Genomic DNA, 18,531 nt, shown 5'->3' on the forward strand with positions numbered 1-18,531 from the left:
CATCTATGATTTTTACATAATCCCAGGATTTTAAAGCCAATCTCATGATTTTCTGAACATTAGGGGTTGGCAAGCCTGGGAGTGGTTGATGGGCTTTTGTTATGTTTCAACGGGTGTAGTCAGCGGCAGCAAGCTGGCTCTGTGTCCATGCAGGAGGGGGATGGTGCCCTGCCGCACAGGGCACGCTGAAGAATTACTCTTTTAGCTCCAGGAGAAGGGGTCTTGTCCCAGCTCCCTCTTTGTGTGTGTGTGTGTTTGTTTGCAGTCAAGGATTCATTATTTAAAAAAAATCCCTGCCTGGTCTGTTGAGCTGCTGCAGACCTCAGGAGTTCATCTGAGTCCTGAGTCAAACTCTGAGGCAGGAAGAAAGTATTAGTTTTGGGCGCATGAGGGAGTCATCCCACCCAGTAGAGCCACAAGCCCAAAAAGATAAAGGCCCAACTACTGCCCAAGGTTGGATCTGAACTAGCAACCTAGAGATCAAGGGCTGCAGATCTCATCCTTTCAACCTGATAGTTTCCCCTTGGAGAGTGAAAGGTGACCTGCAAAGGGAGGGGAAAACAACAAGCAAATGCACAAGCCAATTTTTTAATGCTGGGTAAAGAAGGTTTTTATCAGATTGTATTTGACATTAGAAATGTGGGTCTTCTCTACCATGCAAAACTCTATGGTGACGGGAGACCTAGTGAAATGCTGGAATCACAAAAGAGTGTATACGTCTCACTCTATCGGCAGCAGCATCATCTTTGCTACTGCAATCTAAATAGTAAAAATAACAACAAATACAAGATGAGCAATTGTGTGGGGAAGAGAGTTTTAGACACATTTTTTTGGCCTCTGTTTTGGTTTGCTGGTGTTGTTAACACTTTTTGAACTCAAATATCTAAGATGCACTTTTGTTAATAATCAACTGCCTGCTTCCACCTCGCCCAATAGAGACAATGGATCTATGGCTTATTACAACACTTTAACAACCCCCACAGTTGCTTACCCTTCCCCCCTTCCTTTCCTCCCAATGACTGGAGAGATGTTACCAGGCCACTTCATCTTGAAGGGCCCCTTGAAATATGTGTTAACTACTTATGCTAAACAATCTGTTCCACTTGTATTTAGCTGACACACTCTAAGGCTATGTTTACACTACCACTTATGTTGGCTTATGTCACTCAGGGGTGTGAAAAAACCACCCCCCTGAGTGACATAACTTTTGCCAGCATAAGCGCTTATGTGCACAGCTTCTTCCACCAACATAGCTACCGCCGCTCACTGGAGGTGGTTTAATTATGTCAAGTGGAGAGCTCTCGCCCGTCGGCACAGAGCGGCTACATGAGAGATCTTACAGCGGTGCCAGTTGTAGACATGACCTAATTAAGTTTCCAAGACCTGAAGAAGAGCTCTGTGTAAGGTCAAAAGCTTGTCTCTCTTACCAACAGAAGTTGGTTCAATAAAAGATATTACCTCCCCCACCTTGTTCTACCTTGCCCCTTCAGTTAACATGTGAGAGCTCACCATACAAATCTCAGAGTCCCCAAGACCCCGCGGAGTACCAGATGTGACGATCCTGATATTTCAAAAAACCCAAACCCAGAAAGTAATACTTATTTTTGAAAACTGTTTCAGGCCTTCTTTATCCATTCTAAAGCAGCACAAACGGGCACAAACCCAATCCTCTGCAGGTCACATTTAAAAGCAATGAAGTGCATTTTGGAGTTGGGTTTATTCAGAGCTGGCAGTTGTTCCTGGGAAAGGAAAACCACCAAACAAAAAACACTCCTGATTCAACTTTTTCCTCTTCCCACAGAAAAGGAGAACGAACCACGAGAGCTGTGAAGAGCACTGGGTGCAGTTACAACAGGGCTGTATCCAGTAGAGGGTGCTGCAGTCTAGTGGAATTACCATAAAGTAGAGTGAGTAGGTGTCCCAGAATGTCCTACAATCAGTATTCTCTGGTTATCAGTGCATCACAGTGCTGCTCTACCAATCAGCAATCCCATCATTCTGTGAGGAGGGAAGAGTGGGAGTATGGAGAGGGGTAGAAGTGAGGGGAGTTGTAGGGCCTGAGAGAGGACGACGTTTCAGAGAACACTTACCTCCTCTGCAGCCCATCGGCCTGGAGAATACAGGAGAACGATTGCTGTCACCAAGAACAGCAGCACACATTTACAAATGTAGTGACCCTCCTCGTACAAGATTAACATCCAAGCGTAAAATCAACTCAGAGCAGAGATAAAAGAAAGCACATTGAACTCCTAACATCATCGGGCATGGGCAAGATGCTGAGATCAATAGATATAAATAGGACCCCCTGCCGCTTCACATCATAAAGTGATGGAGGAAAACCTCACTAACTAACCATACAGCGAACCAAACCAGTTTCCTCTGCTGATTAAGCTGAACAGACAAAATACCATCATTTTGGTTTACATGGGGAAAGAAAGGCAAGGTATTATTCAGCTCCTTCAGCTGGGATGTTCAGACTCTGCCCTAGTTGGCAGTCCATGTTAGCAAGAAGCAACATGTGAAATTATTTGATGGGCATCACTTAACAGGGTGTACCTAACTGTGAGATCCCCTTTCGGAAGCTTCCTGAGACCCGGTAGCAAGTGCTGCCATCCCCTCCGCACACCCTGCATCTGTCCATCGTCCGGGATGAGTAGAGACTCCCATCGCACCCAACCGGCTGCAAGAAATACAGAAGAAAAGACAACATTACCAGAGAGGTCTTCAATCCTACTCTGGAGCAAGGGGTGTCCACAACAGACCTACTGGGTAAGGGAGATTCTAAACTGGGGAAAATCCCTAGAGTGAGAGTTTACATGTCTTGGGCACACAGAAGTAAGAACTCTGAGGTGGGGTGAAGGGCTGTTTTAGCTCATACTGCACTTATGTTTAACCGACCCACCTTGCTGGGACATTGGTTTGGAATGTCCTTCCCCTGAAAGGGGATGCATCCAAGAATGGCCTTGCTGAGCCAGCAGGCAGCTGTTTTTAGTGGGGCAATGTCATTTTGGCAATGACCGTCTCCAGGAGGCAGCACATCCAGCAGCAGCAATGCCAAGCCGCCAAATCACTGTCCTATGGAGTCTTGAGGTTTAAGTACCATTGCAACGCAAGAGGGCTTTCGCTAACAGATTAAAACTTCTTGCACTGCTGGGTGCTCCTTCAAAAACAAACCAAGGCTGCTGCTTTTCTCCAGGCTCAAGGGAGAATGTATGCTCCTCATGCAAGTACATGGCTGCACATAATGATCTCCCCAGCCCAAACCTGACTGCTCCATTCTACACAGGCATTATTAATGTGACATTTACAGGAACCCTATAGCAGCTGTTCAGTTTCACTTTACTGCCCATACTTGTGGTGCTTGAGGACAATGATTTAAAACCAAGCCTTCAGCCCCCGATACACAGCCCTTCCTCCCAGTGCCTCACCTCACACTTGCCATTGATGCAGACCCCCTGGTACGTCCTGTCTTTGCAGGATGTGCCGTCCTGTGCTCGGGCCATCAGCTGTCTCTCTCCACTCCTGGTGGTGCACTGGAGGTCACAAGGCTTGTTGGAGATACTCGTGTAATCATCTGAAGGGAGAGAGGTGAGATGGCAATGGGCAGAGCAGCGGGGGCACAGGATGGCTCCAGGACCAACAGTGAGACAGTCTTCTCCTTTAGGTCACTGGTTTACAGCTACCCAGGGGAGCGCCTTGGCCCAGAGACGTGGAAAGCTTACGCACCTACCCACCCACACCCGAAGGAAACTCTCCTTCTTCTACCCCCATTGACCAGGTTTCCCCAGGTACTTTTCGTCCCCATCTCTCATGCTGAGCTGGTCAGCCATGGACAGACCTGGGTAGAGAGGTGTCCAGTGGTAATAGTGCTTCCCAAAGGCCTTAGCATTGAAGGTGGCGCACTGCTGTTGTTTGAAGCTGGCCATGTTGGCTGGGCAAGGCTGCAGAAAAAGCAAAGCTAACATTAGCCTCCTAGATCAAAACCAGCCCACTACAGAAAGGGAAAACTTCCAAGGGATTGGAATTCCTCTCTCGTTCCAGAGCAGCGTGGCCCCTTAGGTCAAGGCTAGGATCCACTGGTAGAGCAATGCAAGAAAGGTCCATGTGAAGTTAGTACAGCCTGCAGGCCCTTCTCATCTCAGAGCTGTGGGCAGACACTTGGATGTTACAGAAGGGGCTAGTGGATCTAATGGACAGAGCAGAGGCTGAGAGTCAGGACTCCTCAGTTCCATTCCCCTCTGCCACTGGCTTGCTCTAGGAGTTTTGGCAAGTCACTTTTCTCCTCTGTAAAATGGAGATAATTGTAAAGCACTTTGAGATCCTCAGATGAGGGTTGCTGTGGCAGTTTTACTCCTTGCTGATTCCCCTAGTGGATAGGGCAGTGGACCTGGCTTCAGGAGGCTTGGAATCATTTCCTGCCTCTGCCACTGCTTTGCTGGCTGACCTTGGGCAAGTCACTGCCTTATCTGTGCCTCAGTTTCCCCATCTGTAAAATGGGGATACTGACCTCCTTTGTAAAGCATTCTGAGATCTATGGCTGGAAGAAGCTAAGTATTCTTCTTATTGATGTATTAATATTAATGAAATGCCCATCAGTGTTTCACTGGGGCTAGTGGCACTGAATCAAGATTGCTGCTGCTCTCAGCATTAGCCTTGTTCTTATCCATAAAACAGAGAGCTGTAGTCACACCTGTGACTGTCTCAATTCTGGGGTGACCCATGTCTGTCCCGCTCAGACCCTTAATCTGCTTGCCATTGCCGTACCAAATCTCAGGCACAACCAGTAGGCTTGCGCCAGCACAATAACCCTGTGAGCACCCACTGAGGCCATGTCATTCCCCTCAGAGTAAATGCGTAGCCCTGGGAGAGGTTCTTACCTGCTGCTGGCACAGCTGGTAGTGCTTGGATTGGCCCCCGCACATGGTGCTGTTTGTTCCCTGGGATAGGTGGAGTCTGAAAGGCAGAGAAGAACTACGCTGTGGGAGGAGCATCCGATGAAGTGAGCTGTAGCTCACAAAAGCTTATGCTCAAATAGCTGTGGGAGGAGTGACCAGTGGTTTGGAGGACTATGAGGTGCTAAAACACAGAGGCTGTAAGACAGTTGTGGCCTGTAGCTTAGAACAGAGACGCAGAAGTCAGGCAGTAATTTTACAGGAGTGTGTATTAGAACAGCTGGTTTTGCATCCAGGTTGTCACACACAGCCTATGTAACAGTGTGTAAAAAATGTATTTCCAAGGGCCCCAGTTTTAGGGTGGGATGCTCTCACTTAGCGATAGCAGCGGGGGTATTACATTGGTCAGAATGGCAGCATCAGAGCACTGCCACCTTCCTCCAGGCTATGCCGTTTTCTCTCTCTCTGTCCAGGTAGAACGACTGATGAAACAGTGTGACAGTCTGGGGATCTATGTACAACTTATGAATTCTGTTTGATAGTGGGGACACTCTGTGTACCTCTATCAGACTGCGGACTCCATATTGAATGTGGGCCTTGTTTGCCTTCTGTTTTGTCTTTTACCTTCATTTTAGGATGAAATCCCAAGGGCTAGTGGCACAGGGTTAACAATGGCAGGTCATTAAACCTTGCTAGTCCTCTATTCACATGGGAGCCCCCTTGGACAAAGAGTTTGCTGCCACACAGAAGAACCAGGCTGCCCAGGTGGGGTGGTCACTAAGCTATGCATCACCTGGTGGCAGAGGTGAAAGTAAGCCGGTACGCCCCGGTATGGCATACCGGCAAGAGCCGGTGCACCGTATTGGGGCAGCCCGGCTTCCCCAGGGGGCAATTTAAAGGGCCAAGGGCTCCCAGCAGTGGCTGGAGCCCCAAGCCCTTTAAATTGCCTCCAGAGCCCCTCTGCTGGAGCCCTGGGGTAGCAGCTGCGGGGCTCCGGCAGCTATTTAAAGGGCCTGGGGCTCCCCTGCTTCTACTGCCCTGGCCCTTTAAATAGCTACCGGAGCCCCGCTGCTGCTACTCCAGAGCTCCGGGGGCTATTTAAAGGACAGGGGTGGTAGAAGCAGGGGAGCCGCAGGCCCTTTAAAGAGCCCTCAGAGCCCTGGGGTAGTGGGAGCTCCAGGGGCTATTTAAAGGGCCGGGGCTCCAGCTGCCTCTGCCACCCCGGTCCTTTAAATAGCCGCTGGAGCCCTGCCGCTTCCCCAGGGCTCCAGTGGCTAATTAAAGGACCAGGGCAGTAGAAGCAGGGGAGCCCTGGGCCCTTTAAATAGCCCCAGGAGCCCTGGGCTACTGCTGCTACCCCAGTGGGGGAGGGGGGAAGGAGAAGGGGGGGCACTTACCTTACAGGTTGGGCTGGGGCTGGCTCTGACCCCCTCAGCCCCGCCCTTTCCAGGGGCCAGAGCTGGCCCCAGCGTACCGGTAAGTCACTTGACTTACTTTCACCCCTGCGTGGTGGGGGACTTTGCTCACCTGATGAAGCAGACTGACAAAGGAGACTGGAAGTTATGAAAGCGAAGTGAGGTTGCTGCTAGCCATTTTGGGGAGAGGGAGACGAGACCAGAAGCAGGAGAGACAGGAGAAGCCTTGTGCAGGAGGGAAAGAGGAGCGGAAGGATCCTAGACTCCTTAAAAGAGTTTGACTTAGGCCCAACGAATGCTCAAGAGCGGTGAGGACACCGAGGCAGGGAAGGATGTATAGGTGTTTTATTCTGAGTTACGTGCTATCATTTGTCTCTGAAGAGGTAAACAGTAAACCAGAGTGGTCGCAAGGTTGAAGCTCTGGGAAGGGATATGCTTAAGCAACTTGGATATCTTGGGAGGTCAGCACTGGTCCTGGGGGCCCACTGGTCACACTTCCATGAGTGGCTAACAGAGAGTCTGTGCTCAGGAAATGTGTCAGAAGCCAAAGTAAGAGAGAGAGAGGCTGGAGCCTACCCAGACCAAGGGATGTTTAAAAGCACACGGATCAGTGCATGGGACCCAAACACAACAGCTTGGTGTTGTAATATTAAAGGTACCTAAAGTTGAATCAACAGTAGCATCGGGTCCGGTGACTCATGCTTTGAGGCAGCGGGGGAGCTGACTTCATATTCATAAACCGAACCTGGTTAATCAATACTCCTGGTTTTAATTGAGAAATCACTGCTTCACATGCACCAGCTGCTTGCAATGCTGCATCTTCTAATCCCTGGGCAATCTGAGTTACAAGCGCGGGTTGGGAGGATGTTAGTTACTGCCACCATTAAACAATCAGGCTACAGTGGTGAGCGTCTGGCAGGAGCTCTTTACCAGGGCTGTGACAGACAGTGTGATCCAGTGCATAGCCTACTCATTTAGAACTCAAGAGCCCTGGGTTCTATTCCTGACTCCACCACTGACCTGCTGTATGATGCTGGGCAAATCACTTCCCCTCACTTTCCTCTCCCACCTGTAAGCTCTTTGGGGCAGGAACAGTCTCTTACTAGGTGTATGTACAGCCCCTAGCCCAGTGGAGCCCTGACTCTAGTGATCTCTGGGTACTACTGTACACAAACATGATTACTGGCAATAATAATCATTAGAGCTGTTTGAAACATTTCACACACAACGTTCTTCCATCGGAAAAATCCATTTTGTCAATACCGCCATGTTTTGTGGAAATGTGTTGACTTCAACAAAATGTTGTTTAGAAAAAAATGGGACTGGAGCAGTGCAATAAAGTCCAGAGGGACTACTTTGACCTTTTTGCAATGTAATGTTTCCATTTTCTGTTTCAAAATGACGGCTTCCATTTTTAAATATTGTATATGATAAAGTCTAAATCAGAACAAAATGTATGAATTTTATCCAAACGTTACAATCAGCCCCACACAATTTTAGTTTATTTTGGCTGGAGGGAACTGTTGCAATTTTTTGGTCGTGTCAGAACTGCAAAGAAATACACAGCAGCGGAATTTCCCACAAAACAGATAACCCGAGTCCCACGGCATTCTAGCAAAAACACCCAGATGGCAAATAACAAGCAAGTCAAACACCATGACTGGCATTTTAAGAAGAGTGGAATTCCGTAGCACCAGCGATTGGACTGACCCAGACACTTGTCACCTTGGGTATGTCAACACAACAATTAGACACCCACAGCTGACCTGTGTCAGCCAACTCAGGCTTGCAGGGCTTGGGCTGAGGGGCTGTTTCACTGCCATGTAGACATCTGGGCTTGGGCAGGAGCCTGGGTTCTGGGAGCCTAGGTTCTAGGACCCTGCAAGGTGGGAGGGTCCCAGAACTCAGCTCCAGCCTGATCCTGGAAGCCTGCACTGAATGAAACAGCCCCTTCCCCTGAGTTCTGCCAGCCGGCATGGGCCAGCAGTGGGCTTTTTGTTGCTGTGTAGACATACCTTGTAAGGGCTTGGTACAGACTTGTCTGTGTGTGCAACCACCACCCAGTCCCTGCTGGGCAGATTGAGTGGCAGGATGCTTTTGGAAGCCAACCACCAATGTATTGAGCCTACTCCGGATGGCAAAGAAATGGAGGGGCCTGGGAAGAGTATGGGCAGAAGCTATGTGAAACTCATTGTTCTATATAGCACGTTGCTACCTACAGTGCCAGCTGTGCCACGTTACTGGAGCAAAAAGATGCTGGGCTCCTCCCCCATCTACCCATAAAGAAAGAGAGGGTGTTTGTATAAGCCACTGGTGAGTGTTACAGGTACCCCTCCGTGCCTGATCTACAGAGGATATGGAGCTGTTAAAGCCCTTGCTATAGAGGCCTGATCCTACCTCAAGCTGTGGCATCTTATGCTTTTAACACGGGATGTCCCTGGTTCAAGCCTGTGTGTCAACTAAAACAATGGGTGCCACATTTGCAATCCTCCGAGACCTGCTTGCACCTCCCAGGTTAAGAATGCATGGAATAGATTAGGTAGGTCGCCTGATGACTGCTAACTGTATTTGCTAAAATAATGATAGGGTTGACAAATCTCACCTGTCAGGGCATAGCAGGAAATTCTTCCTGCAGGGATAACACCGTACAGTGGTACACCCTGTGGGTTGTTTTGGTTTTTTTGCCTTCAGTTTAACCACTGCCAGAGACAGGATACCCCACTAGAAAGAGCAACACTCGGCTCTTTTCCTGAGCAAATCCTATGCTCCTAACAGACGCTAATGAAACAGAAGCCCTGTGACCAAGTTGGTCAGTTTCAGGATTCACTGGGCCATTGTGTGGTGATGGCACAATCTATTGCACGGCAGTTACCTAGAAATGGCTGCGTGAATTTGGTGCTTGTGATGGCAAAATAATCCAAATGCTGTGCAAGTTTCCCAGCACAGCACTACCAATGTGCCTTCGTCCTGGTCTGCAGCGGACATTGTCGGGGGGGAGCTGGAGTTCTTGACAGTTGAGAAGGGGACAATCTTTTGGTAGCTGGGGGTGCAGTTTGAGACCATGGAATAAGCATATTGGCTCACTCTGCAGAGCGTTAGCAGTGAAAGTGTTAAACAATGCCGGAAACAAAGTGTGCAGCCTGAGACTTCACAGTTATCATCCCCTTGGGATGAAACAGGGCAGCATTATTTCAGGCTGTCTGCAGACTCAGGCAGATATCACAGCACTGTGTACACTTGGCTGAGGCTTGGAAGGTTTTCTTTGCAGCTGCAGAAAGCTTTCTATATTTTTGTTTTTAAATGCAAGCTTGAATTCTGGAGCAAAACCCTGCAGTGAGGGGTAGATTCTGCAGCAAATTCCCTGGCTGTGGAATTACAGAGGGCCGGTTACAAAGCCCATTGAAGTCAGTGGAAGGACTCACTGGGCTTTGGATCAGGCCTGGAGGACACAGAGCCCTAGCTAGGAAGGCACAGGGAACACTCTGGGGGCACTCAGGCCCCCTTTCCCATTTCTTTTCCCCATCTTTCTCCTATGATGGCAGTGTCTGTGCTCACCGGGCAGAGGGGGGACACAGACACTGGCATGTCTTGTTAGTGGTGAAGTTATCTGAGAATCATGGCCATCTCCAGACGGAAGGCACCTCTGCACATCCGGATCCTAATTATGCAGCTAGCCAACCCACATAAAAGCAGGGGTTGTTTTTTTTTTTTCCTTTTGAAGGAAGGGAAGAAGGAGGAGGCCGTGCCTGGGCTTCCTCTGCTTAGAAGTGCATTCATGCAGAATGGAAAGGAGCAGAGGAGAGGGGCAGGCACAGTGAGCGCTCTGCACTCTCAGATGCCAGCTCTCATTAGCATCCAGGGAGTCTCATTAGCAGGTTAAAGAGATGCCTCTCCAGGGGTCTCATTCATCTCTTTAGTGGAGGTAGGGGCTTCCGCTCCAGCCCCCTGCGCCGCCCTCACCGCCCTCAGTGGCGGATTTGACAGGCACCAGCAATATAGCCTGGCTGAGAGAGAGCAGCAGGTGTTCACTGGCAAGTGCCACAGGCCATCAGCTGCTGTGAGGTGAGGGAATGAATGGAGGGAGCAGGAGGGGATCTGAGCGAGAGAGGGCCAGGGCCGGCTCTAGGCACCAGTCAAGCAAGCAGGTGCTTGGGGCGGCACATTTCGAGGGGCAGCATTCCAGCGCCGGCCCTGCCGCCCCTAGAAATGTGCCCCCGCCGCCCCAGCTTGCCTCTGCCTGCTCCCCTGAGCTGTTTCGCCCCACAAGCCTGGGAGGGAGCGAGGGAGGAAGGGGAAGCCGAGCGGCGGCACGCTCGGGGGAGGCGGCGGTGGTGGAGCGGAGGCGAGCTGGGGCGGGGAGCGGTTCCTCTACCCCGCCCCATTACTTCCTGCGCTCCCCCCCACCCTCACTCACCTCCGCTCCGCCTGCTCCCCTGAACACGCTGCCTCTCCCTCGCCTGACAGCGGGGAGAGTGGAGTGGCAGCGTGTTCAGGGAAGCAGGCGGAGCAGAGGTGAGCTAGGGCCGGGGGGAGCCACAGGAAGCAATGGGGGGCGGAAATGCGGCATGCCCAGGGGAGGAGGTGGGGCTGGGGATTTGGGGAAGGGGTTGGGAAGGGGTGGAGTTGGGGCGGCGGCGGCGGGGGGCACGAAAAAAAAGCGGGGGCGGCCAAAAATTTTTTTGTTTGGGGAGGCCAAAATCCTAGAGCTGGCCCTGGAGAGGTCCACACAATGAAAAAGAGGAGGAAGTCCCAGAGACGTGCCTGGGCCCAATGCTCTGGGATTAACTGGGCAGTGTCAGAAGCACCAGAGTAAGTTGCATATGGAGGGTAGGTCAGTGTAAGTGCCTCTAGCACAATAGTGTAACTGGCATTGCCGTGGTGGGTTTGCCAAGCAAGCGTAGCTTACCTGCTGAAGGCATGTGGCAGGGAGATGGGGGGCATAGCAACAAAAGCAACTGACAGGGGGATGTGAGATAAAGGCAGCTACCTAAGTCCCACCATCGCCCATGCCCTCACCTGTAAGTGGGTGCAACTCACCCGTAGGCCAACATGAGTTGCACCTGCTTATGCCAGGGCTGAAGATGGTCCCTACAGAATTACCAAATCAGTGTAAATTATGCACATTTCAAAGGCCCGCTGGATGTCAAAGCAGGGCTCTTTACTTTTCTACCCGCTTGCTGAGCAACGTACACCACATGTGAAATATACCCTGTCCTCTACATCAGCCAGGTGCAAAGCGAAAAAGAAGACGCGAAAAGTGGCCCAGCTCCCCGGCCCAGCATGCTTCGTTACTCCAGGATATGTACATTGCAGAGCACAGTTGCCTAGTGTAACCCATGAGTCCTCCTTTGTGCCTGCGTCAAAGAGGATGTGAGTTTATTACAGCTCCAAGCACCTTTCACCTCCAGCAGTAGAAGCTCATGCTTTTAGCTCTGGAGGGTTTCTGCTCAGTCCCCAGTTGTGACCAAAATGGGGGTCACCACACTAGAATTTGAAATGTTTCAGATACAGAGCTAATACCACTGCACTACTCGGAAGGCAGCGGATCTCCATGAGAGGGATGCGGGAGGGAGAAGGATGCACTTTGGGTCACCCCTCCCTGCAGCTAGTAAGAAAAGCTGAGGCTGGCTGCAGGTGGGCTGTAGCGGGCAGAGGAGCCTGTTAAGCGTCCGGCTGCAGTTCTGTTCCAGATCCATAAATATCCAGTTTTTCCTGCCACGTCAAATATCTGGTGGCTTTTGGCAAACACAGAAATGTCAGTTCTGCTTTCTAGAGCTTGGAATCATTCAGGGCATGTGAAAGGCTCTGCAGGAAAGGAGAGACACTCTGCCCTGGGTGTTGCCTCCCGCTCCCCTCCGCTGGGTGCATCCAGCATCTGGGCACCTTATCGGTAAAGGTTTCGTGAGTGTCCATGAGTCTGGTGTTAGCTGGTGCTGCTCCATTGCTTACCTTTGCCGCAAGCAGTGCCTCTCCCGGGACATCACTCCTCCCCCACAGGTACGGGAGCATGTGGACCAGGAGCTCCATTCCCCCCACCACTTGGTGACCTCTTCATCCCAGGGGCCTGCTCCTTCTGCTGCCTCACTACTGTCCTGACAAAAACAGAGGATGGTTAGCTTGAGAACCCCAGCTCTGCAGCTGCCCTTGGGAGGGGATCAATCCTCTCCTCTGTGGATCTTTGGGTGGGCAACAAAAGTGAAAACCTTAAGTCTTCTAGTTTGGAGAGGGTAGGCCAGCCATGGTAGAGTCTAAACTACATGGCTCCTATTGTACAGTCCCCAGTATCTGCCCCTTCTCAAGCACAGGATTCCTGGATCATTCAGGCTGATCCCCATCTCTTATAAAGAGTGCACTACACCACGGCTATTCTCTGCTTCCTGTGTCCCAGAGGGGGACACGGAAAGCAGAGCACAGGGCGGCTTTACCTTACACTGGGCACTAGGCCAGCCTCTGCATGGTCTCAGAACATCGAGTGGCTTAAAGTTACCTTGGACACTACTGCATCCTGGCTCCAAACACAGAAACAGGGAACTGTGAATCAGGCTCCCAGCTTCTATTCCCTGAATCCAACTTTCACTATTAGGTTTAAACTCCAACATCCCACCATCTTCAAAATCCCCTTCCCCTCCCGCCGTGTCGAGATCGGACTGGCTGTGTGCTGACACTGGGACATCAGCAAGCCAGTGACTTCAGCAAGGCCTTCCTCTGCCCACTGAGTAGTCACCGTTACCACGAGGGAGCTGCTTGAGCTCCTGCAACTTCAGCCCCTGGAGAAGTTCCCCTGCAACAGGAACAGGGCTGATGGAGGTTCAGCGCCCCTCCCTCCTATATTTCAAGGGAATGAAGGAGAGCTGCAGGAGAATGCAGGAGGGGCCACAGCCCACAATGTTCTGCTCAAGGTTACACAGTGTATGTGTTTATATTGCAGTGTATGATGATTTGCATGATTCTTGCTTGATAACCTCAGCTGCAGCCTTTCCGCTGGATCTGCACAGAGACACCCCAAGCCCACAGAGGTTTACCCACATAGCTCTAGTTTCAAGAGTGGGGCCATAGTTATCTGATCATATACTTCTTAGCAGCCCCTTATCGGATGCAGGTCTTTGGATTTTGGCATTGGCTTCTGAGCTCCAAATCAGCTTTTGGTGGGCTCCTGCACACCAGTAATGGACTCCCCATAAAACAGCGGCTGGGTGGTTCCCCTGCTGAGTGCCTATTGTCACAGCAAGGTGCCAGTAGGGACCCCATTCCTGTACTGTTCAGCATCCACTCTGAGTGAGAGAACACAATGGAGTTTGCACTGCAAGCACCGCCGATGGTGCACATCAACTCACTGGAGCTACAAATGTATTTTTAACATCGCTCCACAAATGATAAATTCATAATCTTTCACACAAAAGCTCCAACATTTTAACTGAGAAGCGACGTTTCACCTGACTCTCTTGAAATTGCTATTGCATTATTTCACCTGACTTCTCCAACTGAATTCCCCACTCTCCCACCACGAGCTTCCTTGAAAATACCATTCCCCGCTCAAGTTCTTCACATCCACTGGTGCTGAGTCTTTCTACAGTGCCAATCGGGGCTGGTCTGTGTATATATATGAGGAACCAAGCAAAGACAGCAGAATTCATAAGGATGGAGCCCTACAATGGAAGCCAAAGCTTTGGGCCCTTTGAGCAATATAAGGTCATTAATATTTTTTGTCTCTTAATGGGGGAGAAGGGAGAGCGAGCTGTGATTTGCGGAGATGTGATGGATATGCAAACGCTTAGTTCTTGATCACAAACCCAACCCCCTCCTTCAAAAATGAGGCCTTAAGGAGTAGCTTGTGTTTAATGTTGGCTTGCATGTCAGTGTCACTTAAGATGTTGGTAAATGGCAGACGGGGACTCAGGACAGTGCGTTGAAGACAGTCTCTTTGGGCCAAATTTGCAAAAGAGCCCAGTGGAGACGTGTTGGGTGCAGAGCTCTGATGAGAATCTGGTCTTAAATAGCACAATGAGATCTGCTGGCTGCTGAGCACTTTTGAAAAGCTGCCTCTAATTGGGGGGTGGTGAGCACTGGACAATCTGGCTCTTGGAGACCAACTCCAAACCCTGTGATACGCTGAGTGACCAGCAACCCAGAAAACAGGTGCCTCCGGAATCCTTTCAGAGCAGGCTCTGAGGTTCTGTGGGCCTGCCTCTGGCAGCATGTTGGGCCCGGCCATGTGTTTTTAACCTCTTACCCTCCAAGCTGCCAAGTACATTTTCCTTAGAGTTTTCCTCACGGCAGGATGAAGGAAAGGTTTCATCCCCTTCAGTTTCCTACTTTTCTAGTTGGCAGACTCTGGATTGGGAGCTAGGTCCTGCTCAAGCGGGGCTCCTATGGAACCCTGTCAGGACCACCAAACCTCCTGAGGGAGTGTGGCAGCTGCATCCCACCCTGTCATCCTCTAGGGGGTGAATCCCCCCTCACTGCAGCACACCCTTGTGTCAGCAGGGCGGAATCAAGCCCATCATCTTTAATGGTTTAAGACGTGCCCCTGCAGTGCGCTCTGTATAGGCCATCCCCACACACTGGCTTTGATGGGGCCCCACACAGGTGCAGGGGTTCACCCGTGATGCTCATTGTGGGATCAGGTCCTTTACTGCCGCCCCCCTGCATGTTGCTGTCAGATTGAATTCTGCTTACATTTACCTGCCATGTCTCACACTAACTGGACGGCAAGTGTCCCTGAATGTACCATTCTGTTTATCCTTGTTTTTTCCTGCCAATCATCCAAGGTGTTGGCTGATAACAATAGGTCCCACAGCTGTAACTTAACAATGGGGGCTCTGTAGGAGGTCACTGTTGTATTCTACCTTTATTCTGTGAATTAATTTTGCCCCTTTCTGACCCCTAATAACTTCCCCCAGTGCTAGGTTGGTCTCTTACAGGATCTTTGTTTCTGGAGCTGTCCCTTTAAATTGAGCAGAGCCAAGCAGTTGCAGCCCTAAAGTGGCCATTTTGCAACAGGCTGCTGCCAGCTGCACCTTTCTCTCATCCAGTAGGTAAGAACTTGTAATGCTTTCCTTGAGTTTTCCTTCTCTTATTGCTGAGGAAATGGGACAATGTCTTGGGTGCACGTAGTGTATAACAGCTTAAAGGATCCCAGAGCAATTTACAAATTAATATGTGTACAAAACCCTCACCCCTACAGAGAAAGCACTGCACCCTCTTGAAATACAGCCACATCTAGTGTTGAATGTAGCTATTATTTCAACAGTATAAGGCAGCAGCCTACAATGACTGAAGCCAAGTTGTCAAGAAGTGTACTTTAGTCAATTGAAATTGAAGAGGGGATACATAAACAGAATGGTATTAGCAGTTGGTAAATTACATTCATAACTTCTTGTCTCGGTAAAATATGTTTTACTGAAGTGAGAGAGTGCAGGGAAGTAATTTCAAGGCTTTTGCTGTGTTAATAGGAATTTGCCAGTTTGCAGTAGTGACTTGGAGACCTTTTATGAATTAGTGAGTTTTGTCAACTAGCCAATGAACAGACAATAAAAATACCCAGGGTCACTCATCGCACAATGTATGTTGTTCATCTATTTTTGTAGCTTAGCTTTGATTATTTATGCTGTTTCCTAGTATAACAATCAATGTGTTGTAGTGTGTTTGGTAAAAGTGGTGGATTCTCCGGCATGAGTGACCTGGCTACAGTATCTACTATTAAATCTTTTGTCAGAGGGGCAGAGAGCCAGGAGCTTTTTGTGCAGATTATTAAGTGCAGTTTAGCAAGGGTCAATTTACATAACATTTTTCAGAGCTTCAGTGGAAAGCCAAAAAGGATCCCTAAGGATCCCATATCTTCAGTCAAATTATTTTCTAATACAAACCCTACCTCCCCCAACCCCCTTTATACCATTGAGAACACCACAAGGCCTGTCCTGGGATATTCCAACTGTTCAGCTCAGATTTGCAACTATCCGGAGTGAGGATTACAAGAATAATAATTACTTGTATTTTGGTATTGCCTGGAGACCCCCCAGCCCAGAACAGAGCCTCATTGTGCTAGGAACTGTACAGATGCACAGTGAGGGATGGTCCTGGCACCAAATAATTTACTATCGGCGTAGACCAGGCAGACAAAGGATGGAATGGGAAACAAAGACACAGAGAGATGAAGTGACTTCCCTCTGTCACTGACCTGCTGTGTGGACTGAGCCACCAACACCTCAGGCTTCCTGAGACCCAGTCTAATGCCCTATCCACATGCTGCCTCTCAAACACGTGAGACCTGCAGTTGTACTGAGGGGGATATCATAAGAATATAGGGCCAAGGACTGGAAAGGACCTCCTGGGTCACCATCTCCAGTCCCCTGCCATCATAAGCAACTCCGTCACAAGAATCCTGTTACAAATGTATCAGTCTGCGCCTTCAAACTAGTTAGGTTGTTTGCACCCACTGTTCCTATTGGGAGGCTTTTCCAGGACCTCCCTCCTCTGAGGATTAGAAACCTTCTTCAAATTTCCAATTTCAGTTTATTCATGGCCAGTTTATTCTCATTTGTTCTTGTACCAAGAGTGTCCTTTGGCTTAAATAGCTAATAGATAGTGGAGCTTATCCATCTCCATGCTACCTTGTGCCCCTGCTTGCTCTTTGCTCATTTAGAGTAGCACGCTTCCATCTCCCCACGACAACACTCAGACATGTCAGATGGCCGCAGAAGTCAGAAAGAAGCCTCGTTTGAGAGATACTGGCCAAAGAAGAAATCAGGTTTAAAAAGCAGAAGCAGCTGAGTAAGTTTGTGATCTAGGGGTACTGGACTATGACTCAGAAAAACTGAATTCCATTCCTGGCTCTGCCACTAACCTCCTAAGTGACCTTGGGAAAGCTACTGCCCCTCTCTGTGCCTCAGTTTCCCCTCCCATCTTTTGTCAGTTTTGTCTATTTAGGTGATAAGTTCTCTGGTGCAGAGACTCCCTCTTACTTCCTCTTTGTAGACCCTGTAAGTGCTACTGTAATACAAATAATTAAGAATACTAATATTGGGTTAAAATGTTTGACTGTGTGGACTATCCCAGTGCAGAAGCAGGAGAGGTCACATGCTCTCCCCCACAATTTCCTCTCCTGTAATATAGGGATTTGCTATCTGATAAATGGTGAATTTCCTCTGGGGCCATGGTAGACCTGAGAACCGTACTGCTCTGAACTGATCTGAGATTCTGTGCCTATAAGTATTTACTCATGTAAGTAAGGACACTATAAAGATAGTTTTTGCAAGTGAAACCAAATATTTTCGTTGTCAGATTAGAAAGAAACGTGGTTATGTTGTGCCTATGAGCGATTAGACCTGCCTGCAGATGACCCTCAAGTATCATTTTTCTCTCTCACTATGGGTTTACTACACCACTATGTCTGACTTCCTGGTGTGGTAGTGGGGCTGCAGGTACTGGGAGACTGGGCAGTTGCTTCCAATTTTCTGCTGAATTTGTTGTTTTGACAGAAATAAGACTTCATTAAATAATTGTGACATAATTGCACTTCCTGATTTTAATTATGGTGCTAGCATTAGGCATCTTCCAAATTTCCAAACAATAAATTGAGGGATGTTGGCTAGATCCCAGATTACATGTGCTTCTGTGCTTAGTTTTCTCCATGTTTCCTGGCTGCATTGACAGATTCCAAGATCTGCCTACCAGGTGAGTGAATTTGGCATTCCAGAATTCTCAGACATCAGCCAAGGCCCAGAAGATCTGGGAGAAGAACACCACATTAAGCAGAGACCTGACACAACTTGGAGAAAGGGGTCCAGCTGGCTTTAAGCCACCCTTTGCATTTCCCCAATCTGGGGGATTGCGGAAGCTGATCTAAATTATGCTCTGCTGCAACGGCCCCTAAAGAGCCACTCCACAGCAGGGGACTGCAAGACTGCAAGCATAGGGGCATGCTGGGGGAATGCTGGACATGGGGATGTAGTGCAGGGCTGTTGTTGTTAAGGATGCTGATGGATCTGTGCTGATGGATCTGGTTAAGGGAAAATGTGATGGTCAGATGCAATTTCTGAGTGACTTCTTAGAAAAAGAAATAGAGAGGCAGGAATTAAATCCTCAAACAGATGGGCCACACTCAAACTCGCACAGGTGCTCTCTACTATGATTTCTGGGGGGTCATCCTAAGCCAATGGTTCTCAAACAGGGGTACGCATACTCCTGGGGGTACGCGGAGGTCTTCCAGAGGGTTCGTCAACTCC

General features: G+C 49.4%; 1 protein-coding gene across 2 annotated transcripts in view; it reads right to left on the reverse strand.

Annotated features, from left to right (window-relative positions):
* The window catches only part of LOC141992223 (ADAMTS-like protein 2), a 44,149-nt gene that overhangs the window by 14,715 nt on the left and 10,903 nt on the right, over window positions 1–18,531 (reverse strand). Inside the window, exons 2-6 of one of the 2 annotated variants that reach the window (XM_074961043.1) lie at window positions 12,257–12,394; window positions 4,878–4,953; window positions 3,839–3,941; window positions 3,429–3,574; window positions 2,557–2,680 (exon numbers count right to left, since the gene is read on the reverse strand). In XM_074961043.1, the coding sequence (XP_074817144.1) occupies window positions 2,557–2,680; window positions 3,429–3,574; window positions 3,839–3,941; window positions 4,878–4,953; window positions 12,257–12,288 (481 nt within the window). In that variant the 5' untranslated portion in view covers window positions 12,289–12,394. Of the gene's footprint in view, window positions 1–2,556; window positions 2,681–3,428; window positions 3,575–3,838; window positions 3,942–4,877; window positions 4,954–12,256; window positions 12,395–18,531 lie in introns of those variants that run through there. The other variant, XM_074961044.1, reaches the window with a different exon arrangement.

Source organism: Natator depressus, chromosome 8, assembly GCF_965152275.1.
Source record: "Natator depressus isolate rNatDep1 chromosome 8, rNatDep2.hap1, whole genome shotgun sequence".
In the NCBI taxonomy this organism is placed as follows: domain Eukaryota; kingdom Metazoa; phylum Chordata; order Testudines; family Cheloniidae; genus Natator; species Natator depressus.